This window comes from Vulpes vulpes, chromosome 12, assembly GCF_048418805.1.
Source record: "Vulpes vulpes isolate BD-2025 chromosome 12, VulVul3, whole genome shotgun sequence".
NCBI classification, from domain to species: Eukaryota; Metazoa; Chordata; class Mammalia; order Carnivora; family Canidae; genus Vulpes; species Vulpes vulpes.
In genome coordinates this window covers 122691144-122714549 of record NC_132791.1, presented here as the reverse complement: position 1 = coordinate 122714549, position 23406 = coordinate 122691144, and the positions used below count along the sequence as shown (strand labels likewise).

The 23406-nt window shown below is 45.3% G+C and overlaps 1 protein-coding gene and 1 long non-coding RNA gene across 4 annotated transcripts in view; one reads left to right on the top strand and one right to left on the bottom strand.

Moving 5' to 3' along the window:
• Positions 1-23406, bottom strand: part of LOC112925970 (uncharacterized) — a 63517-nt gene that overhangs the window by 9277 nt on the left and 30834 nt on the right. The window contains exons 2-4 of the long non-coding RNA XR_003236230.2: positions 10472-10647; positions 9606-9745; positions 5895-6024 (exon numbers count right to left, since the gene is read on the bottom strand). This is a non-coding gene — a long non-coding RNA (uncharacterized lncRNA). The remainder of the gene's footprint in view (positions 1-5894; positions 6025-9605; positions 9746-10471; positions 10648-23406) is intronic.
• LAYN (layilin) lies at positions 1304-23167 on the top strand. Of its 3 annotated transcripts, XM_072729838.1 has the most exons (8): positions 1310-1572; positions 2249-2272; positions 4790-5087; positions 11002-11159; positions 14511-14543; positions 15161-15244; positions 17350-17446; positions 19868-23167. In XM_072729838.1, the coding sequence occupies exons 1-8, from the start codon at positions 1488-1490 to the stop codon at positions 20229-20231; spliced, it is 1143 nt and encodes a 380-aa protein (XP_072585939.1). In that variant the 5' UTR covers positions 1310-1487; the 3' UTR covers positions 20232-23167. The 3 variants fall into 3 exon arrangements, with proteins under 3 accessions (XP_072585938.1, XP_072585939.1, XP_025862595.1); XM_072729837.1 differs by lacking the exon at positions 2249-2272 and having other exon boundaries at positions 1304-1572; XM_026006810.2 differs by lacking the exon at positions 1310-1572 and having other exon boundaries at positions 1638-2272.

The following is a 23406-nucleotide window of genomic DNA, read 5'->3' as shown; positions in this document are numbered from 1 at the left end:
CATCAAGAGTTAATTGAAACTCAGACTCAGGAATTGCCAAAGGTTACATAGACTTTAAGTGAAGAAAAGCACTATATCAGATGCCAACTCAAGTGCTTTCCTTAACATGGCAGTCCTCTCTTTGTTTTGAGAACCAGGAGTTTCTAGAAAGAATGCATGTTGGATATGAGATACTCCAACTCAGACATAAGCTGTAAATCAGCTTGCAGTAAAGGTCAGGCCTCATCCTGCTGATGCTGCTTTATTTCGTCGTTTCAGTAGCAGGACTTCTCTATATTAACAGCTGATACTAATCGACTCTCCACCCCCCACCCTCTCCCTGCCCCAGCCTCTTCCTCTAGAAGTGCAGTGGCTCCAGCTGAGACCAAAGCCCAGGAGTCAGAGGCCGCCACCAGGCTTCGGCAGTGCTTCCCAGAAGCATGGTGGGGGGAAGAGGCAAGGAAATCAGACCCACCTTCTTCCACTTAATGCTTTAGTTTTGGGGCGGGAGGCTCACTTTATTATTTGAGTGTATTTTAAAACATTGTGTTCACCACAAGAAGCAAATGGAAACACGGGTGCGGTGACCGTTTAGAAGAGGGAACACACCTTGAGGGCTGAGTTGGTGAGGAAGGGATCATTCTTCCCTCGGGAGGCTCCTCTCCCTGCTGCGCGCGGGTCCAGGGCTGGACGATCACCCCCACCTCCCAACAGGTCCCCTGAGAAGCGCAGGATTCTTCCCTTGCGGAGTTCAGAGATGCCCTGTGGCTTCGGCTGGAGCTGCTCTCTTGTCAGCCCGAACTCCAACTTAGCCACCTCGCTGGACGCTCGCCACACCGTCCCGGGCCCGTCGGGCCAGCGGCACACCGCTCGCTTGAGCATCTCTTCTCGCATCCACCACTGGCCTCTCAGGGGTGGCCCTGAGCACCTGGCCTGCAGCCTGCCGAGCCCCACGGAGTGTCGGCGCCCGCCACCCCCACGGCCCCTGCAGAGCCTAGGGTCCCGGGTGAATCTGGCCATTTCGGCGAGGAGTGGGGCGGAGATGCGGCCCGGGTTTAGCTGCAGTGCTCTCTTCGTCAGATTTCAGAGAGGTCAGACCGGGATATTACTACTCGGCCCCGCGCCCTGGACAAACCTCAGGATCCCTGTGGAAAGCGCGTGGAGGGGGTGGGGCAGGCGGGGCGCGCCGGGAACCGGCTCCCCTCCCCGGCTCGCTGCCCGGGCTGGCCGGGTCGGCCGGGCCGGCCGCGCCGGGCGCGCTGGAGGAGGCGGTCGCTGGCGGGCCGGCGGGGCTGCCCTGCCCTCCGTGACGTCCCAGGGGGCGGGGGGCGGGGGGCGGCGCGCTGGCTCCGCGCCCTCCCCGCCTCCTCCGGACGCCGGGTCCGGGGCTCCTCGGGAGATGCTGCCGCCGCCTTGGCAGTCGCCGCGCACGCCGCCCCGGGTCGGTCCGCTCCAGCGCCGTGGCGCCGCGCTGTCCGCGGTGTTCGAGGGCGCACCCGAGCCGGGCCATGCAGCCGGGAGCCGCGCTGCAGGCCGTGCTGCTGGCCGCGCTGCTGGCGGGGCCCCGGGGCGCCACCGGCCGCCTGCTGAGCGGTGAGTGAGCGCGCAGGGCGAGGGCTGGGGCGGGGGCGGGGGCGGGGGCCGGTCCCCGGAGGGCTCCGCAGACGCGCCCGCCGCTCCCCGGCCGCTGCGGGCCGCCTTCGAGTCCGCAGCACCTCTTCTCCGGCCCCCTGCAGAGGCGAGGGGCGTCCCCGGCTCCGCTAGTGGACCCAGCCCCCTCCCCTCCCGCGTGCCTGCAGGTGGGGGAGCGGTCGCCCCGCGGCTGGCTGAGACCCGCGCGGATCCCTGCGGATCCTGGAACCCTCAGAGTCCGCTCCCCGCCCAGAGTTCCGGGCGTTAGGGCACCTAGGCCAGGCGCGGCAGTGGGCACACTGTCCCCGGAGGCGTCCCCCGGGCCCGCCCCACCGAGCGTGGCGCAGCAGTTGCCGGGACCCCCGCGCGGGACAGGCTCACCGACCCTCCTCCCGCCCACCCGGAGGTCTCCTGTTCCGGGAGGAGGCGGAGACGGTGGGGATTCTGGATCGGCTGTGCTGTGCGGTGGGAGCCCAGCCTGTTGCTCCTGGTCTCTTCTGTGGGGGGAGGATGGCGGGATCCAGCTCTGGAGCAGAGCGCTTAGAGATCCAGAAAGAAGCCCGGTTAGCGCGGGACAAGCCCCGCCTGGCTCAGGGGAATGACTCTCTGCTTCCTTCCTCCTGTCGTGTCAATGCAGCCTCGGACTTGGACCTCAGAGGAGGTACAGTGCTCTGGCTTCTTGCCTCTTCTGTTTGTTCTGCATGTCGGGGGAGGGGGGGGAGGATGTCCCTGCCTCTTTCTCAGGTCTTCGGGGCGAGGACAGACCGCCCACAGAGGATGGAGAATGACAGCCTCCACTCCGTTATCCGTGCTTGCAGAGCTGATAGAAAGGATCTAAAGTGTGTTTCGGAATGGGGGTGGGCTGCGAGGCGGCAGAAGGGGGGGTGCGTCTGAACTAAGCTGCCTAGGTTAGGGCTGCATGGGCTTTGTCCTAGGTCGTGGGGAACAGAAGCCCCCGCCCTTCCCCTTCCTGCAAATGAGAAGAGAAAGACACTTCCTGAAGGCAGGGGAACCAGATGCGCCTCAGGCATCCTTCCAGCTCTGGCTCTCTCTGGCACTCACCGGCTGACTTGCAGAGTGTGGCCAGGCTGGACCATACAGGAAACCCGTTTAAGGTGTTATGTTTTCCCTTGATAAACCAAAGGTAGAAAACTGGGGACTGCCAGTAAATTCAGCTCCACCTTATGTTATGCTCCTGTACCAGGTTGGAGGTACCTGAGGCTCATTTTCCCTCTGCTGCCCCATTTGGAGCCACCTTGAGGGAATCACAATAGCTGGGCTGGCTGGGTCTTCTCCCTAGGCAGTGTGCCAGCCACAGCCTCTCTGGCCAGGGGCCCCCATTCTCTCTGGAACACCCTCTTAGTGAAAATGTTGTACTTTTGAGGCCTCTTAATTTGCTGATGAGCCAGTCCTGTTAGAGTTCTAGCAAGAGCAGATGAATAATAGAAGATGCAAAACTCTTATAACTTGTTGCTTATTGAGAATTTCCTTACAAAAGTGATAAAAGAAGCAGTAGAAACAAGACTTCTTGGGAGTTTCCTGGATTATCTGCATGTGCTGTTCCCCTTCAGCACTGAAAATGCAGCTAACTGTCTGCAGCCTTTGCCCCATATACTGGTCAGTATAGGGATGAATGCTATCTGATTCCCCACACGGCTGCAAAACAAATTAGGAAAATGAGAACATTCCTTGAGAGCTGGGAAGAGATTCCCAAACCAAAACCCTTCATCCCTTTCTCCATGGCAGCAGTTCACACCCACAGCCCACAATCTGGCTCTTACATTGCAAGGGACTTCCTTTGTTGAAATTTGGTTTTCACTTGTACATTTGGGTCCAGGGGCATGTGTTTCTGCAGGCTAGGAACTGGCCTTTGTTTCTTATATATATATATATATATATATAAATATATATATAAATTATATATATATATAATTTAATTTATTCATTCATCAGAGACACAGGGAAAGGCAGAGACACAGGCAGAGGGAGAAGCAGGCTCCCTGTGGGGAGCCTGATACAGGACTGAATCCTGGGATCCCTGGATCATGCCCTGAGCTGAAGGCAGACACTCAATCACTGAGCCACCCAGGTGTCCCTGGCCTTTGTTTCTATAGTCCCAGCATCTAGCACAGTGCCAGCCACAGAGCCTACACTCAATACACATTGATGGAACGAAGTTTGCTCACAGCAAGGCTTTGCCCAGATGCAAGCTAGGGGCGCATGTACGGGTGAACAATTTGCTCCTCCTCGGTAGAATCCCATCCGTCGGAGATAGTTTTCAGCCTTCCAGGTATCAGTTGGATAAGGCACATTACATAGGCTCCCAACGCAGCCTGAAACTGCAGCGGAGTGGCAACTGGGCAGCACGGTTCAACAGTTACATGTTTGACTTTGTAATCAGAACCTCGTTCTGACTCTGGTGATGCTACCAATAGCTATGTGACCTTAGCCAAATTACTTAATTTCTCTGAGCCTCAGTTTTCTGCTCTGTAAAATGGGGCATAAGCAATATCTACATCAGGGGATTACTGTGAGGTTCAATGAGATAAAGTATAGATGTAAATGTAAAAGCCCTTAGCATAGTTCATGCCATGTGGTAAGAGTTCAGTAAACCTTAACTGTGTCTTTCGGCAAGATCATTCAGAGCAGAAAACCCCATCGACTGGATGCTCTTAGCTTCTGCTTACAGGACAGCATGGGCGAAATCTTGGTCCTACTACACAGGCAGAGGGTTCCAGGATAGAGGAACCCACAGCCAACTTTGGAATACCTCTCTTACCTAAGGAAGCACCAGAGATAACTCATTCTAAACAATACTGTCCCCTGAGACTTCCTGATGATGTGAAAGTGCTATATGTGTGTGACCTTAAGTGAAACCATAAGTCTTCAGCTACCTCTCTTTTAAAGCATAGTCAAAAATGTCTGCTCTTGAAGAATCTGTAATGGAGCAAACAAAACATGGAGTCCCTACACAATACAGGCATCAGAGTTGAAATTACTGCATCTCGATGCAGGGAGGGATATTAATTTGCTCTCAGGCACTAAATGACATTATACAGTCCACAGATGAGTAATTAGAATTCCTGCCCAGGGGTAGCTTCATTCACTTGCCCCAGAGCATCCCTGCCCTGGTATACTTTTGGGAGTACTGAAATAGCTTGGCTTCTTTTTTCTGTAGGACAGCCAGTCTGCCGGGAAGGGACACAAAGGCCTTGTTATAAAGTCATTTACTTCCATGATGCTTCTCGAAGACTGAACTTTGAGGAAGCCAACGCAGCCTGCAGGACAGATGGGGGCCAGCTCCTTAGCATCGAGTCTCAGGATGAACAGAGATTGATAGAAAAGTTCATTGAAAACCTCCTGGCGTCTGATGGTGATTTCTGGATTGGGCTCCGGAGGCGGGAGGAGAGACAAAGCAACAGCACAGCCTGCCAGGACCTTTATGCTTGGACAGATGGCAGCACGTCAGCATTCAGGTAAGTGTGTAGAAACCCACAGAGCTAACTCACTTGACATAACTCAAAAAGGAGGCAGGCTGAATCCACAATGCCTGGTCAGTGGGGAAGAGGTGAAGGTCCAGCCAGGCAGAGCCCTAAGAGGATGGCACTGGCCAAAGCAGTGTGGTGAGGGTGGTGAATCAGCCCGGATCTGTGCCCAACTCATGTCCCAAGAGCTCTGTCCAGGGAGATGTGGCCCAGAAGCATTGTTTTAATAGCACATGATGCTTGAAGTCAGTGGTTCTGGCTGTCCAGCCTTTTGGATTAGAACCCCAATGAGAGATTGAAGATCTGTGGGGCTAAGACTTACTGTAGGGCTCCATACCACAGGGGTGGGCCTGGTTGGGCCAAAAGGGAACTCAAGGAAGCCTGCGTTTTGGAGGATCCTTCTAAACCCACAGCATCAGGACTCACTCATTTCATACCCCACCCTGATACCATGGCCTTGCCATTGTCCCTCCCTAAGAAATGAAGTGACATGGACAAACATCAAAAGGTATCAGAGTGAAAAGGCAGACATAAGACTGGATAAATGAAAAAAAAAAAAAAAAGACTGGATAAATGTAACAAATTACAGAGTAAATATCTTTTTTACGATAAAGCGTTTATGTAAGTCATTAAGACACTAAAAATTTATGTAAGTCAATAAACCCCAAAAGATAAAGAGGCAAAAAACCTAAGCAATTGAAAAATAGAAAATCTAACTGGTCAATGATCACATGGGAAAAAAAAAGTTTGAATCATTGTCAATCAAAAGAATGCAAATTAAAATATATGTTTTTTTACCTGTTACCTTGAAGACAACAGGTCAGCATCTATCAGAGTCCATCCATTATGCTAATCAGATCCACATGTTCCATCTAGGTGCCACAGGTAGCCCCTCCAGGTTCTCACAGGCCTCTCTTCCTGGAAGAAACTTTAAAAAGGGAAATTTGTGGGGCGCCTGAGGGCCTCAGTTGGCTAAGTATCCCATTCTTAATTTCTCAGGATTGTGAGATCGAGCCTTGTGTCAGGCTCCATGCTGGCCGTGGAGCCTGCTTAGGATTCTCTCCCTCTCCCTCTCCTCTCCCTCTCCTTCTGCACCCCCCCTCTCTAATTAAAACAAAGGGGGAAAAAAGGAAAGTTAGTATGACGAACTACACTCCTCACCACAGGAGCTAGTCCCAGGGCCACAGCTGATACTCATTGGCCTCCCTCCTTTACCATCCAGTCTAGATTCCCCTCACTCTCTGCTCAGGGAGCCTCAGTGGCTTACCTTGTGGCAGGACCCAGACCCTCAGCCCTGAGGAACGTGAGGCCCCAGTCATCTTGCACTTCTCAGGCTGGAGTCATTTAACACTTCCATTTACCATCGAAATTAGGTATGTGAGTACCCACAGGAACTCAGGTAGATAACCTGGATACCAAATATATTTTTCCCTCCCCAGAATGGGTGACAGGATGGCTACCTCCTCCTGTGATTAGGACCAGTTACCTCCTGCAAAGATAATCATTGCTCTTCTTGGCCTGCTGGTCTCAAGACATAAGGATCCCAGAGCACCCAAGTGGCAGTCATCACTCATAGTTTAATAAGACTTTTCCTGTATCTTCTGGTGGAAGTATTTCACCTTTGGGTACTGGGCCATCTAAAACCTATAGAGCCCAGCACTGCAGAGACAGGAAGCACAAATTCCCCAAGTGGGTCACTACTAGTGGTAGTAAGCAAGGCTACTCCTGTTTCTGCCCACTGGTTCTCACACCCATGTAGTCTTACTCTTGGGGACATGGGATGATATACAGAGGTCATTTATTTAAAGTGTGCACTGAGTCTTGGGAGATAATGCTCCCTCCTTGCAAAGTGTTCCCTCTAAGCCAGTGCTTCATCTGTGTTGTCAACAAATTCTTCTACCATTCTGTCCAGCTAGCAACTTCCAGATGGTGCAGGATGTGATGTGACTAGTAAATCCCCAGGCAACGAGCCTACTCCCACACCTCTTTTGCTATAAAGTAGGTCCCTTGGTTTGATGAGGTGTTATTTGGAATCTCATGTTGGTTGATCAAATATTGCATACTGGTGCTGATTGAGGCCCTGAGGCAGGAAAGGCAAACTCATACCCAGACTGTACATCTATTCCCAACAAAATGAATCATTGCCCCTTTCAGGATGGAAAGAGTCCAACATAGTCAACTTGCTACCGAATGCCAGGTTGGTGTCCTAGGGTTGGTCTTCCTTTAGGGATTTAGCTTTGGCCTCTGCTGCTGGAAGGTTAGATTTTTACAGTAGCTAGATCAGCCTTGGTGAGTGGAAATGGACATGTTGATCCCATAGCCTTCATAGCCTTCATCCCTGCCACATGGCTAGTAGAGTATGTATCTATTGTGCCAGCAAAGGGGTGGCTGATTATAAGCTAGCTGCCATCAACTAACTGAGTCATTTTGTCTCCCTGGCTGTTTAGTGCCTCTTCTATGCTAAGTGCTTTCTGATGGGTTTTAACATGTGATAGATCCTTATACTTTATGCCTATTCCCCTATGTATATTCACATCATGTCATTCTATCTAAGAGTTCCTCATCTCCAATCTTCTCCTCTTGCTCCTTTTCGACTCCTGATCATCTGGCCAAGCTCTTGCCTTACTTCTGAGTCCTTATATATTCTAACTTCCAGTAATGTCTCTGCCCATGCAAGGTAGTTAACTAAGTGCTCCATCTAAGCTGAAGACATTGGGAGGATGTCCCCTTACCACTTGACCTTTCAAGGCCAACTCTGAGTGGTGTCATAGTGCAGCTGCTGTCCAGTGGAATCATACTCCCATATTTGGCTGACCTACCCATGAACCGAACTCAGGCAGCCTCTGAAGCAAGTCATAAAGGATTCCTTTATGCAGGTATAGGTGTAAGCTGAGAGGGGCTTTGGAATGACAGTGGTAGATGCCATGGCAGGTTGCTCTGCCTGCTTATACAGTGAGCGCTCTTTGGTTCTGGATATACCTCTTCCATCTTAGAATGGATTGCTTCTTGGCCTGCCCAGCCCAGGACTAGTTGTGTCTGACAGCACCTCATTCATGATGGGCAGGTTGGACTGCACAGTCTCTTGGTGCTCCTTGCCCAGTAGCCAAGCCAGGAGTTGTTTCCCAAAAAGTGATTATTTCTCAGCTACAGATGACATGCCCTTGCTATCAAATCTTAGTGATCTACACTGTTATTCTCTCATTGGAGCTTTTCACAAATTCTATACAGCATTATATTTCCCATCACTGATACCTCTACTAATAGAATCTCCTAGATTATATGGCCCAATGGGAAAATATGCTTGCACCACAGCCTAGACCTGCTTCAGGGTCCTTTTTGGCTTCAGACCTCACTCAAAGCTGGCTGTCCTTCGTGTTGGCTGGTACATGGGCCAGAGCAATATTCCCGAATGTGAAATATGTTACCTCTAGAACCCAGAGAGGCCAACTAGGTGCTATGCTTCCTCCTCCACATTATTGAAAGATGCTTCAAGATGCAATATTTGTCCTTTAATATGAAAGGGATGTTCAGGCATTCCCTAGATCACTAGAAACCTATACATTTTCATGAAGTGGCAGGCTCTTAAATCTTCATAGAGTTCATCTCTAACCTTCCAGACATATGAGTGTCTTACTAAGTTTATCTGGTTCAGTAGCATGATGTCAGAGATATAGTAGACCATTGTGATTTTCTGCAAAGTCTCCTTATACCAAAGTCTCCTTATGGCAGAGGGTGAGAAAATTAACATAGGCCTGAAGTAAGACAATAAATATATGCTGTTGTCTATTCCAAATGAATGCAAACTGTTTCTGATTCTCTTTCTGATGGAAAATATTGTGTTCACCGGATCTGCATGCTAAGTACCCTGCATGCATGCTAACCTGCTCTAGCAAAGATACCACATATGGCACAGCAGCTGTAATTGAGACTTCTACTTAGTTGTGTTTATGCTACTCTGGTATTATCCTTTGGGATCTGCCTGGTTTTTGCAGGGTCCAGACTAGTGAACTAACTAGAGATATGATGAAGACTACCCTCCACCCCCCACCCCACTGCATTCTCTAGATCTTCAAGGGCAGTACTACTTTCTGTCATCTTCTCCTGGATAAAATATTGATTTTTTTTAATTTACTGCTTTGGAGAGGGTGTGGAAGAGTGCAATTTCAGAAGCTTCTGCTTGACCTAGTCCACTATTATAGCTCTTACTTTGTAGGCTAAAGAACCAATGTAGAACTATACCAACTATCAAATACGGCTGTTCAAGTCATATGGGAAATGACCACTTTATGGGTCCCCCCATGAGCTGGTCCTAGGCCAGAACTCCATTTCATACCTGACCTCAATATGTTCCTGGTAGCCTTGATGACATTTCAAGTCTTCAAATATCAATGTCACTTGCATCCTGTGCCCAACAGTTCTTATAACGTTTGGATATTCCCCTTCCCCAGTGCATGGATAACTCTACGAAATAGCCATAGGTCCCTTTGGGAGAACAAGAAAAATGATTACCATGTATGCCAACTGTGGCATTGCAGGGTCCCTCCTCCTGAAGAACCTGGCCTCCTCTTCTATCAGTGAGTTCCCAGCCTGAGAGCTGGCTTGAGTCCACAAACTAGGTGCCTGGCATAATATTCCATCTATTCTATCAGCTGTGAAATGAAATAACATAAAGCCATAATGCCAGTGGGAAAAAGAACAGGGTAAGTCAAGGTAAAAGATCTACCAAGTGGGTTAGAATATTGTCTGGTCATTATAACTACTGGGTCAGAGCCCAGCCCAAGTCAGGGCCCCCAGCTGTCCAGATGCAGCATCCAAGCAGTGCTTCAAGTTCAGTTATTGTCCAGGCAAATCAACCCAGTGGGTGCAGCAGAGGATCTTCCCTTTAGTGGATGGTAACATAGCACTCAAACAGAGGCATACCTAGGTGCTACAAGGAGACCTATCTCTCAGCTGCCTCCAAGGAGAGGCTCTCAAGATCTATGCAGAGCAGCAGGACTCAGCTAAATAATCTGAGCATCAGGGCAAGACCTGGGCCTTGGAAGGAGGCAACACAGGTGGATGACCATGCAGACTACAAAGCCCAGCCCTGAGTCAATGCATACAGTGGGTGCTCACAGCATTTAGATTCTCTGTAGAATCCAAGGCCTTAACCTGGCACCCAATATCCAACTGGGTGGCAGCACCATTTAATTCCAAGTAACACTGGGTAGTGAAGCTCAGGCTGCTAATGCACCCCATTCAAGAGCTAGGAAGACAAAGACAAGAAATCTGGCAGCAGAGGCAGAGGGAGGGGCTCATCTGCCTGATGACGTGGAAACAACTTAAAAACTGAAAAAGACTATGTGGGCCGTCTGCTCTTACCGCCACCCCCTCACCTGCTTTGACAGCCTCTACATTTTGGAAAGTCTTGCTCAGATGCTTGAATTTTCCATTTACTTCCCAGGGCTAGAAAGGCAGTTATGACTGTCTATGACTGTCAAAAAGCAGAGAGATGTGAGCAGGTCAAGCTCTGGCTGAGATAAACCATGCCTTTTCTCGATGCATCTGATTTCTAAAACAAAGAGAAACAAAAGCCAGTTAGCAAAGAGCAAGAAAGAAACAAGATCATCCAGACTGGCCCTGCTAACTGCTTTTGCTCATAATTACTTTGCAGATATCATATGGTAATATATTCCTCCCTACAAAGAGGTTGTGGTAAATGTCAGAGGATTGATGGTGATGTCTGTATTAGAAAGCACGTGGTTCTGCTCATTGGCAGCACTTCAATTCCTGCCTCTCTCTCTATTGTCTTCTGAAGTAGAATCCTAAATTCATGTCTCAATGGCACTTGATGGCAAAACAAAGGTTTTTAAAGTCTTGGAGTTTCCTTCTCCAATGGTATCCATCGTTGACCTCTTTCCTACAGGAACTGGTATGTGGATGAGCCTTCATGCGGCAGTGAGGTCTGCGTGGTCATGTACCATCAACCATCGGCTCCTGCTGGTGTCGGGGGCCTCTACATGTTCCAGTGGAATGATGACCGATGCAACATGAAAAACAATTTCATTTGCAAATATTCCGATGGTAATGAATCTTTTCCCAAGTTACATGGCTGAATTCTCAGCGTCCTCTCTTAACTTTGTAAGCAGCTGCTATCTCAGAATTGTTACATGGTCTCTGAGACAGCTTGTTGCAAATGCCAGGGGAGTGGAGTGACAATTCCTCATTGAGGGCTATTCCCAGTAGAGGAGAAGAGTAGCTGATGCTAAGGGAAGGGATGAAGGAAAGAAAGGGTTTTGTTTATGTACGACAAATCGAGAATGGTGAGAAGTTCAGGAAGCAAAAAGCCCTCCAAGTGGACAATCACAAATTCTCATTCTTTCCACATGTGAGCTTGGCTGTAGAGAATTTGGGAAAAAGAAAAAATGTGAAAGGAAGCTGGCCACTGTTCCTGCGAGTCTTCTAACAGCCACATGGCATTATTTTCTGGGGCTTTAAGGAAACAGAATAATGACCAGAGCAAGTAGATGATGGAGTACACTAATTTCACTGGCATTGGACAGATGGCAGTCGCCGTGAGGAGCAGGCTTAAACCACCCTCTCTGCATGCCTTTGCAAATCCAACTGGCCTTTGCCTCTGGATCTGTTGAGTGTTTTGAATTGGCTACAAGCCTGCAGTCTCACTCTGCTGGGGTTTCCCAGACTCTTCCCTCATAACCCACTTAGATCTAGACTTGAAGTGATTTTGATCTGTCCTGAAGTTTCTCAGCTCCCTGAAGCCAACTACCCAGTGACCATCCTGCACCATTTCCTGCCTCGCCAGAACAGAATGGCTTGTTAGTTACATCTAGTTGAAGACTAAGTAATCCTAAAATTGTTTGAATTTAGGCTTTTGCTGTGATTTTGGCTGCTAAAAGGTGTTTTTTTTCTCCCTCCTTCCCCATCCTTCCCCTGTGAGCTCTGTGAGGTGCATCCCACTCTCCTATGCACTCTGTGAGGTGCCCCCCACTTCCCCATGTGCTCTGTGAGGTGCCCCTCACTCCCCTCTGAGCTCTGTGAAGTTGCCCCAGAGCTCTTAACTGCTGTTCCCGGTACTTGGAACACTCCTACCCTTTCCCAGCAAATCTTTCTCACTTGGGTTCACATTCAACATGATTTTCTCTCATAACAATTAAGTGTAACAGGTGATTGTGGATTGGAACCTGGGTGATGATGATGGTTTTCTATAAAAGGCAGGATTAGGACAATTAGCAAAATTTGAGTAAGGTCTTATTAGGTAATAGACTATCAATGTTGATTTCTTTGTTCTGATCACGTTACTGTGGTTACATAAGAGCCTGCCCCCCCATCTTTTTAAATACATATTGAATTAATTAGAATAAAGAGTAACCATGTCTGCAACTTATTCTCAGTAAAAAAAAGTTATACATGTATGTCTGTGTTTTTCATACATATGTGGATGTATCTAGAGACATAAATAAAAATATAGACAAATAGAATAAATAAACAAAATATGATAACATAACATTTGGGTGAAGGATATATGGGCATTCTTTGTACTATTCTAGCAAATTTTCATAAATCCAAAATTTTTCAAAATAAGAAATTGAAAAAATTTCCTTTAGGAAACCTTCCAAGGGCCCCTCAAAACCAAGTTTGGTTTTCCTCCTAGGAGGATTTTGGCATCTCACACACACAATGCTTTGCCTATTTATAAGTTTGTCCCCTTCACTACATGGTTGGCATGAGGTCTAGAAATATACCTATTTAACGAGTTAATCCCTGCATTTGACGGGCTAGGGGAAGGTCATCCAGTGCAGTTCCAAGGGATGCACATGATCTATATGCCATGATCTATATGCCAGAGTGGCAAGGGAAGGGCTGAATAATATCTAAAACTGAACTTGACAACATGACCATGTAGAGTAGGGGCACACTAGCCAGATCTGAACCCTCACTTACTTTTGGGTCTGCTAATACACCTATGTGTATTCAGTGAAAATCAGAGACAAATCAGCTGAGGCAGCACATTGCAGATGCATCGCAAGGATTAATGGAAATGCTGCATTAATCTGCCATGTTTAATACACTTTTGCACACTGGGTTGAACCATGGAGGGACAAACAAAATGAATAGGTCATGTAATGTTATTGAATATACTATGTATTATAATGTAATATCACAGAATTAATATTTGTTAATATTATCCTGTGTTTCCATATGTTGTGGCCATCCTATAGAGTGTACAAGCTAGAGAAGATTGGAACTATTCTCATTTGCTATTTTATCTCCACTACCTACCACAGTTTGTCTCCTTGCAATTTTAATTTTTACTTGAATTTATTTGGTTCAAATTCCAGTTCAGCTACTCACTCACTGTGAGATTTAGACAAGTTATTCCTTTACCTTGGATACATGGCGTACAAAATCACCAAAATAATAGCAACTACGTCAATGACACTATTACCAGGGTAAATTGTTTTTGTTTTCATAAAACACTTAGAACATGATGATGTTTTTATATGTAGAAGGCACTATATAGGTGGATGTTTGGAAATAAATGAACAATTTGTATCACCTTTACACGCTTTCACGTGTGTGTATGCATGTGCATATGTGTGCACACACATACACACACACACACTTATGGGAAAGATGATTAAAAGTTTCCTTCAGAAACTTCAGAATAGATTTGCTATCCTGGCCTTAGGATTGTTAATTCCAAAATCATGCCCTTAAGGACCCTATCCCTATGAATCCCGGAGCATCTGATTAGCATGAGAGATTTCCTTCCAGTACCACAGGGGGACATACTCCTAGCCAAAGGTAAAAACATGTAGATGTTGATTCTCTGTGCAGCTTGGTTGTCCTGAGGCTCTTTGAGATATTTAAACTGATTTATGGTCTAGATCACTAGTGTCTGCCTAGGGGTTGGCAGTGGTCTGCTTACCAACTTCCCACCACCGCCACTTCAACTGTTTGGAGGTCAGTGTTTGTTACTCTCTAAAACAAACCCAGTGGAAAATGTTAAAATGTCTTTGGTTGCTTTAAAATAATCCAGGCCTGAGCATAGCTGGGAAGGGGTAGGGGTTACTTTTAAAACGAGATTAGCCATGTTATAAGGGTTGAAGCTAAGTGAGGGTACATAGAGTTTCACTCTACCAGTCTATTTTTTGTGTATATTTGGAAATTCTCATATTTGAAATTTTAAAATACTTTTTAAAAAAATACCCAAGCAAAGCTGGGGGAAGGCTAGTCTTGCTGCAAAAGTGATTCTTTTGACTTACTAACCCAGATCTTGGCATCTAGTAACACTAAATAAAGTGTATCAGGTGATTGAATGTGTAAATAAGTGGATGCCATGATCTGGCCAATTTCATTCAGATGTCATGGAAATTTAGTTACTATTTTCATATTTGTTTCTTTCTGCCACAGAGAAACCAACAGCTCCTTCTATAAAGCCCAGAGGTAAGCCTTTCATTTGAGATTTGGGTTAATTTGGGCTGTTTCCCAGGCTCCCTGTAAGGATTTAAAACCGTATGTTCTTTAGACCAGATTTTCCAACAGGAAGAGGGCTGATGTGAAGTCAGACCGTTTGGAGAGGTGTATGCCACACCCAGCCATGTCAAGTAGTTCATTAATCTCTCTTCTGGTATTGCCTATTTCTCCCAAAGCTGAAAAGCAACAACCCACAAATTCAGTTCGGGATGTGACTTGTCATTATTTACAATATGAAAGGAATAATTCAATCTAATGAGAAAAGAAGTGAGCCACACAGATAATTTATAATCCTAGAAGTGAGTCATTGGCCCTGCCCTTTGGCACCTCTGTATTTTCTGTGCCTTGACACCAGCCGCCTGCTGTCTACTTCAGTACATGATTCTTGGCAGCAAAAATCTTACCAGGAAGATGAAAACAATTAAATGTGTCGGCCAGCAAATTCAACCCTTTTACTTTTCTATATGTGCACATAGCCTCAGTCAAATTGCTACTGCTTATTGGCATCCCACCTACAACCTGGTGAGACCTCAGAGACCACCTGGATTGTGAGGCCTTCCTCCTCAAGTCCATGTGTCTGTTTTCAGGTGAAGGAACAGAGCCAGCAACACCCATACTTCCGGGAGACACAGGGAAAGAAGATGCCAGAGAGACATTTAAAGGAAACAACGGTATGGACAGAAGTCTCCAGGGGAAAATAGGTGATGGGACTCTCAATCACAAATTACCCGTGGTTACTTTCTCTACTTTGTTCCCGTAACTACTAAAAAAAAGTGAACTAGACAGGGCATCTGAGACGTTGCAGAAAGTGTGTACAGTGTTGGGTTTCATCAGTAAAACACCCCGGGAAAGTAGACTGGCCAGGATGTGAAGTGCCCGTGTGATGATGGGAGTGGGGGACCACCCAGCAGTCATAGGATAGGGGTTGGGGTACTGCGAGAGCAGTAGAGGAATAAGAGCAGAAATCCCAGGCGGGATGTGGGATGCATGATGTCTGTGCTTGATACGCCCTTGTGAAACAGATAGAGGAAATGGGCAAAAATATTTTACAACTCAAATCATAAAGGATCAAAGAAAATGGGGTGATAAATTGGAGTGCTAATGGAATTTCAACTTTGCCTCTCACCTTGAGTTTTAAGAGGGAGATCTGCACTTATGTCACTGGGCAACATTTAAACCACTTCATTTCTCTGTGCTATGGTGTCATCTTTTGCATAATGGAAGTAATGCTGTGTTTCTCACCTGAGAGCATTACTCTGCCCCTAAAATGAAATAGGATATTTTAATACTGCAGTTCAGTTCTGACCAGCCACCCCAATTTAGGGCAGACCCCACAGATTAAGGACTCCGTCCTCAACAAGACTGCCCTCACTTCAGACACAAGTTTGGGGGTCCCTAGGCCACTCTCACTTCTGATCAGCTGGCTACAAATCCAGAGGATGCCCACAACCCCCTCAGTTTTGATAACTCACTAGCACAACTCATAGAACTCAGGGAAACAGTATATTTATGACTGCATTTTATTGTAAAGAATCCAAATCAGGAGCAGCCAGCAAAGAAACAGATCTGGAGAGGTCCCATATGGGGAGTTTCTGTATCCTCTCCCTATGGAATCAGGTTGCATAATTACCCTCCTGGCACATTAACGTGTTCACCACTTTATTGAGGTTGGCCATGTAATTGAACTCAATCTCTAGCACCACCCCCAACCATCCTCAGGCCCCACCAGTCTCCCTTCTGAGACACCTCATCAGCATAAACTCTGATTGGTCTGAGGGGCTCCTGAATAACAAAGTTATTCCTATTACCTGAGAAATTCCAAAGATTTAGAGCCTCTCTTCCAGGAACCAAGGACAAAGGTAGTCAAATTTTCTATTGTATAACAAATAAAATGTGTTGAAAATGCTTTGAAAAAAGTACAAATTTCTAAACAGATGTGGGTGGAGTTCTCATTGCTCATTGTTATCATAGTGGCATGTAAAGTGGGTTTTATTTGGGGCTCTGTGTGTGTGTATGGTGGCCAGGTTTGCAGCCTCACAGGAAAACAAAGCAACAGCTTCTAGAAGGTTGGGAACCTTGGACTAGTAAGAAAGGAGTCAGTCCCCCCAGTCCCTGATTCTTCCTAAAATCCCCATGACAGAAAATTTAGACTTTGTTCCAAGTCTTAAAGGACAGGAAAGGTCAGGATAGCAGGCCTCTGAATGCCCTCCACAGTCACTGCTCTTGGCCCCAACTGGATCCAATTAGTCTTAGTCAGATTTGTTGGGAAGGTTACAGTCTGATTCATGTGCTTCATGTGATCTTTCCTTTCCTGGTAATAGCCCTGAGATTTGCTTTTCTCTCCCTCCCTCCCTCCCTCCCTCCCTCCCTCCCTCCCTCCCTCTTCCCCACCCCACCTTGGGAACTGCCATTTCTGTCCAAAGACATCACCACTGCCCAAGCAGACTCTACTTTGTTAAGGAAGAGCAAAGACAAGAAAAGAGAGAATCTCTTTCCTCTGGAAAAAAAAAATATATATATAATTCTAACAGTGTGGTTCTGATATTTTGCAAGAAACTCCAACATGTAAACTTCTTTTCTCTATTACTTCGGGTAATACGTAGAAAATGCTCACTTACTGAAACTAGAAGACTTTGCTAACTGGGTAACTGTATATATATATTTCCTTCCAGGAATATGCTCTTTGGAATATTCTGTGTTGATTATGCATTTTTAAGCCTGTTTTGAAGCTTGTAACAATATCACTAACACTGATAATATATGATTTTCTTTTCAGAAGCTGCCTTGAATCTTGCTTACATTCTAATCCCCAGCATCATCCTTCTCCTTGTGGTCATCACAGTTGTGTGTTGGGTTTGGATCTATAGAAAGAGGCAAGTAAAACCTTCACTGTATAGACCTTTGTATCTTCTAGACTCTTTGAGATTTGGACATTGCTCTGTTTGCTTCAATTACCATGGCAGATTTGACAGTAAATTCTCTGATGGGCTCAGGGCATTTAGAAGTACTAAGAATTTGTGCTTGATTGTAATTAAGAAAGTGATCTTGGGCAGCCCTGGTGGTGCAGCGGTTTAGTGCCACCTGCAGCCTGGGGTGTGATCCTAGAGACCTGGGATCGAGTCCCACGTCGGGCTTCCAGCATGGAGCCTGCTTCTCCCTCTGCCTGTGTCTCTGCCTCTCTCTTGCTCTCTCTGAATAAATAAATAAATAAATCTTAAAAAAAAAAAAAGAAAGAAAGAAAGAAAGAAAGTGATCTTATATTCTTTAATTTTTTTGTGTGTGGAAGATTCCAAATGACTCGAGGAGTGAAACTGTTATTCCCCTCTTTTGTTTCCACACATCGCTCAGCAAAGTGCTTTCATGAATGTATGCCCTCACTCCAAAAATGTTGGTTCATTGGGTAAAGGAATAAAGAGTGAGCCATTAAAAAATGACTATTCCAAAGCCGCCTGGCAAACATCTGAAACTGAATCACTTTATTTGAAATGAAATAGTTAAAGCCTTTCAATTGATTTTGCCTTTCATTAAATATATAATTATAGATTGCTACAAAATAGCCACACTAACTGTCCTAGAGCATCTCTATTTATGGATCGTGTGCCACCATTTTGGAAGGTCCTACAGCTCTTCTCAGTTGCCTTTTTATTCCCCAGCATCACACCATACATAGAAGAAGAAGGCTGGTATGCCCATTTTACAACAGGAAAACTAAAGTCCAGTTTAAGATTCAACTCCCTTTGATAACCATTGTAAGATGAATTAGTAAGATTTCAATGCACAGTTGACCCTGGAATAACAGAGGTTTGAACTGTGTGGGTCCACTTATACATGTTTTGGGTATTTTTCAATAAATACAGTACTGTAAGTATTTTCTCTTCTTTATGACTTTCTTGATAACATTTTCTTTAACTTTTTATTTGTAAGGATACAGTATATAAGGCATATAACATGCAAAATATGTATTAGGCTTCTGGTCAGCAGTATGCTATTAATGGCTCAGTCTGCGGCAGGTCAAAAGTTACATGCAGATTTTAAACTGCATTGGGGTTTGACACCCATAACCCCCTCATTGTTCAAGGGTCAATGGTAGAACCTGCTTCATTTTACAATATCTTCCTTATAGGATTACTAGATTTAAAACAGTTAATGCATGCAGAATGGGCATATAATAAACACTGAAAATAGTTGGCTCTTACTATGATCATTTTTATTAGTTAATTCCTTTTGATCTAAAAATAGAATTCAATTGAAATATTACAAATATATTTTCCAACTGCTTACTCTGCAGTTGGTTTTTTGTTGTTGTTGTTTTAAGTTTCTCTTCCTTAGTCTATTTAGCACCTCATCAGGATTTAGGAATCGTGACTCTGAAGCTGGAGCCTATCTCAGGGGTTTTTAACCTTTTTTTTTTTTAAGATTTTATTTAATCATGAGAGACCCAGAGAGGGAGGCAGAGACATAGGCAGAGGGAGAATCAGGCTCCCTGCGAGGAACCTGATGCGGGACTGATCCCAGGATTCCAGTATCATGAGCTGAGCCAAAGGCAGACACTGAAACACTGAGTCACCCAGGCATCCCAGTTTTTAATCTTTTTGGGCCAGAGGCCTCTGTAGCAGTTGGGTAAAGCCTCTGGACCCCTTCCCAGAACAAGATCTTTAAATGTATAAAAGAAAATGTATTGGATTGCAAAGAAAGCAATTGTACTGATAAAAACAATTAGCAAAATATTTCCAAAGACTGAATGTGGTTTGGCAATATGTGTGTTTCTTTATTAATGTGTGGGTGGGTGTTATTTATTTAGTGGTGAGTATAATTAGCATAATTTTGAAGTAGAGAGGAGTGTAAAATATTTTAAGGGATCTATGATAACTGTGATGTGATATGAAAACATCTGTGACTCTGTTGGTATCAAGTCAAAGATATCACTAATTCTACTCTGATTTGTTGCCTACATTCAGAATTGAAGGACAGCTTGGAGAAGAGTTTTTTAAAATGTGATATTTTTCCCATCCAGTTCTATCCATGGATGCTGCAGGAGCTCTGGAGTTCCCCAGATAATCACCTCTGTTCTATGCTTTGGCAGCAGTGAATATAGACACGCAAGCACTTTGAATATAACACTACCTTCCTATTTTCATACCCCACCCCACCCCGAAGCCTTGACCTGTGTCTGTGGGTGAGAAATGCCGTGTAGTGATTGCCTGGGATGACTTTCTCCTACCGGAGCAGAAGCCACAGGGCTATTCTCAATCCCCTTGTCTAAAGTACTCAGCTCCAGTTTTCTTTCCTCCTAGGAAACGGGAGCAGCCAGGCCCCAGCACAAAGGAGCAGCACACCATCTGGCCCTCTCCTCGCCAAGCGAACAGCCCAGACCTAGAGGTTTACAACATCATCCGAAAACAAAGTGAAGCCGACTTAGCTGAGACCCGGCCAGACCTGAAGAACATTTCATTCCGAGTGTGCTCTGGAGAAGCCACTCCCGATGACATGTCTTGTGACTATGACAACATGGCTGTGAACCCATCTGAAAGTGGATTCATGACTCTGGCGAGCGTGGAGAGTGGTTTTGTGACCAATGACATTTACGAGTTCTCCCCGGACCGAATGGGGAGGAGCAAGGAGTCTGGATGGGTGGAAAATGAAATATATGGTTATTAGGATACATGAAAAACACTGGAATGAACAGGAGTGGGAAAGAAAGGAGGAGCAAAATTCTCCTGTTTTCTATGAGGAAAAGACTCAGAATGTCTATGAAAATGCTCAGATCAGGTCATGGGGGAGAACATGTGATCTCCATTGAGTTTGGCCATATCCCCTCTCCCAATTTCTTTCCCAGACCAACCTTCTGAGAAATTGCCCTGCCCACCATCAGGCACGTAGTAGAAAATAACTACCAATGGATGGGTTATTTATGACTTTCAAGGGACAACACTTTCCTTGCCAGGGGTAAGGTTGTGGCTGCAGGACCTGGGAAACCCACCCCTAGGTTCTGTTTTTCCTACTCTATACAGCAGCACATGTAATCACAAAGAGACAGAAATTACAGAATCTTTTCAAACCCCATGTACTCTGGCATCGGGCTGGCCTGTGCATTGGCAATTCTCAGATCGTTTTTTTTTTTTCAAAGAATCAAATCAAATCCAATCAAAAGCAGGAAGCAGAATGTTGGTCTGTCTGTGTCTAGAGACTTTCCTCAGCATGTGGCCTCAGGGGACCTCTTTTTCTTTCTCCTCACATCCAAACTTGGAAATATCCAACTTGGAAGTACTTTACAAACTAGAACTGAAATCTGAGTCTTGGCTTTTAGGCTTGTGTGCCCCACCCTGATCGTGTTTGTCCCCCTGCCTTGTGTGTTTGTTTTACAGAAGCATCAACATGATATTGCTGACAATGGTAATTATTCTTCCCTTTTGTTTTAGGGACCTGTGTCAAATACTTTTGGACTTGAATCCACAGAAAGTTTTCTTATAAACTTACTTGATGTCAGTTGTTTACACTTGGGAGGTCTGAGAGTTCTTACTATCACCTGAAAACTCCGTCCATCTTGTTATTTTAAGTTTTCATCATGTATTTTTTCATAGTTTGTCATTTTGCCTCCTGAATGGCGCCCCGAAGTAGACAGAGTTAGCTGGTCTGGGTCAGAGCAGTATCACAGTCAGTGGATGGTAATCACCACCCAATTACCCACCACACTAAGAGAACAGAGTGTAAAACACATGTCACTTATGCCTGTTTCCAGGAAGTGATTTTGTGGATTTAAAGCAACAAGAGTAATGCCGTGGTGAGGACCAATTCATCGCCTCAAAACATCAGAGTTCGCATTTTGCTTTAGATATCCTGGCTCTGTAACCCGTCCTTTTAACCCTCCCCTGTGCTGCCCTCTTCAGGCCCCTGTTAGGCTGTGCCTTCATCATCTGCCCTAGTATCCTACCTCCTACAACGGAGACAGCACCTGGCACTGAGTAGATGATCAATAATTGTTGAATGGATGAACAATTCATTTTTCGGGTCGTTGTAGAAAAGCCTATGTAGGGCAGCTTAAAAATTTATAGGACCTGTTGGTCACACTCCCCAGAGTGGGGGAGGTAAGTGAGCTGTTTTAGTTTTGAAAGTTTTCCTTTTGCCTAGGAAGAAAGAAAGGAAGCTGGTGAGTTGCCTAGGAAGCTGGTGAGTTGCCTAGGAAGCTGGTGAGTTGCGTTAACAACTTACTTTATGTCACAGAAGCTGATGACCAAAAGGTTAATGGGACTAATAAGCACAGCTGCAACTTTTTACCCAGGCCCTTTTAATTTGGGTTTAAATTTCCCTGACTTTCCTTTGGGGAGGTAGAGTTGAGGCTTGCACTGCTGGGTTCCTGGTCTGGTTGCTTCTCAGATCAGCCCTTTCCTTGCGGCCTGCTCAACATCACAGTGATTATCTTAGCTGTGCATCAGGTGGACAAAATTGGGTTTGGTTACAGATTTGGAAAGGCAGCCAGGAGCTTTCTCAGGTTTCATCAACCCCCAGCCATTAAAGTAAGTCAGTGACTAGCCCAGCGGCTGCCTAGTCTCTGGTCCTAGAGGCAATCACAGGGGACTCACCTCACCTGGATACTGCCAACCTTCTGCGCCAACTTTACCTATAATAGCAAGGAACTAGTTTTGGGGCTTGGTTTGAACGGACATCTCTTGGTGAGTACTTCGTGTGCAATGACATGTGACCTTGTTTCTTCTGTTTGGTTCATTTGGGTGAAGCTCTGACTTTTGGGGAGGAGCTCATGCTCGCAGAGGTACCGTCGGCTTCATTTGGTTTGTTCGTTGTTGTAACTTTTTGATATCTTTGAATAAAACTAGCCGTGTTCTCACTGGGATATGGGAAATGACAATTTCATCCCCACATGCAGCCATTTAGGCTGTATTCTCTAAAATGACAATCTTTTTTTTTTTTTTTCCTGCAACACCATTTGGCCACAATATTCGTTAGACTCCTAAGAAAAATGACCAAATAATGGATCTATAAATTATAATCCCATCTTGCAATGGATTTGTTTTGTAAAAAGATACTTGGAAACTGGGCCTTTAAGATTTTGTTTGTATCTTGTTTGTGTATTTGTATGTGTGTCCCTGTATATTGTAAATGTAAGATGTTTCCTAAAATGAATTTTTTAAAGTACTCCATTTAGTTGGCTTAAAGGCAAACCCTTGTAATAATCAGGCATTCTAAAACTCAGAAAATGGAAACTCAAACATTTTTCAAATTTATGTGATCTGGGAAAATGTTTGATATTACAGCTAATTTCAAGTTGTTGGTATTATTACATTGGACCTGTCTTCAGAGTTATCAACATTAGAGGTAGAATTTCTGTTCTACCTGTTTGCTGAAAGGCAGGTTCGTGTTATCTCTATTGCAAAATTTGTCAGAAGAGAAAAACCGCATGGTGTTTGTCTTTCTACCACAGTTCTATGTATTTGAGTTTGTTTCTATTTTGTTTGTTCATTTGTTTTTGTTTCAGAGAGAAACTTTATTACTTTGACTAGTGCAGTTTTGTGGGTAATCTAAGAACAAAAATAAATGTAAATAATGTTAATAAATGTAATTAAGACTACTGGAAATAATAAGAACGACTCTTTGCAAGGAAAGTGGGACTGGTTGTTCAAAGAGGGAACACTTAGAACAAAGTCTGATGTAAAAAGGAAAGTTATAGAAGGCTTGTAAGAGGGGATCTTTGGAAAGAAATTTTGTGCACAGTCGGACTGATGAAGATGTTGGAGACTAGTATGTATGTCAAAAAGTGTATTTGGGAGTGATCAACACTTGGGGAAGAGAAGGGAAAGTAAGAGAGCAGATCAAGCAG

Excerpts from the sequence above, each read along its gene's own strand:
- LAYN (XM_026006810.2), top strand. The coding sequence starts at position 2,122 with ATGGCGGGATCCAGCTCTGGAGCAGAGCGCTTAGAGATCCAGAAAGAA. Across the intron at positions 11,160-14,510 it reads CATTTGCAAATATTCCGATG|AGAAACCAACAGCTCCTTCT; the intron begins GTAATGAATCTT and ends TTTCTGCCACAG. Across the intron at positions 14,544-15,160 it reads TCCTTCTATAAAGCCCAGAG|GTGAAGGAACAGAGCCAGCA; the intron begins GTAAGCCTTTCA and ends GTCTGTTTTCAG.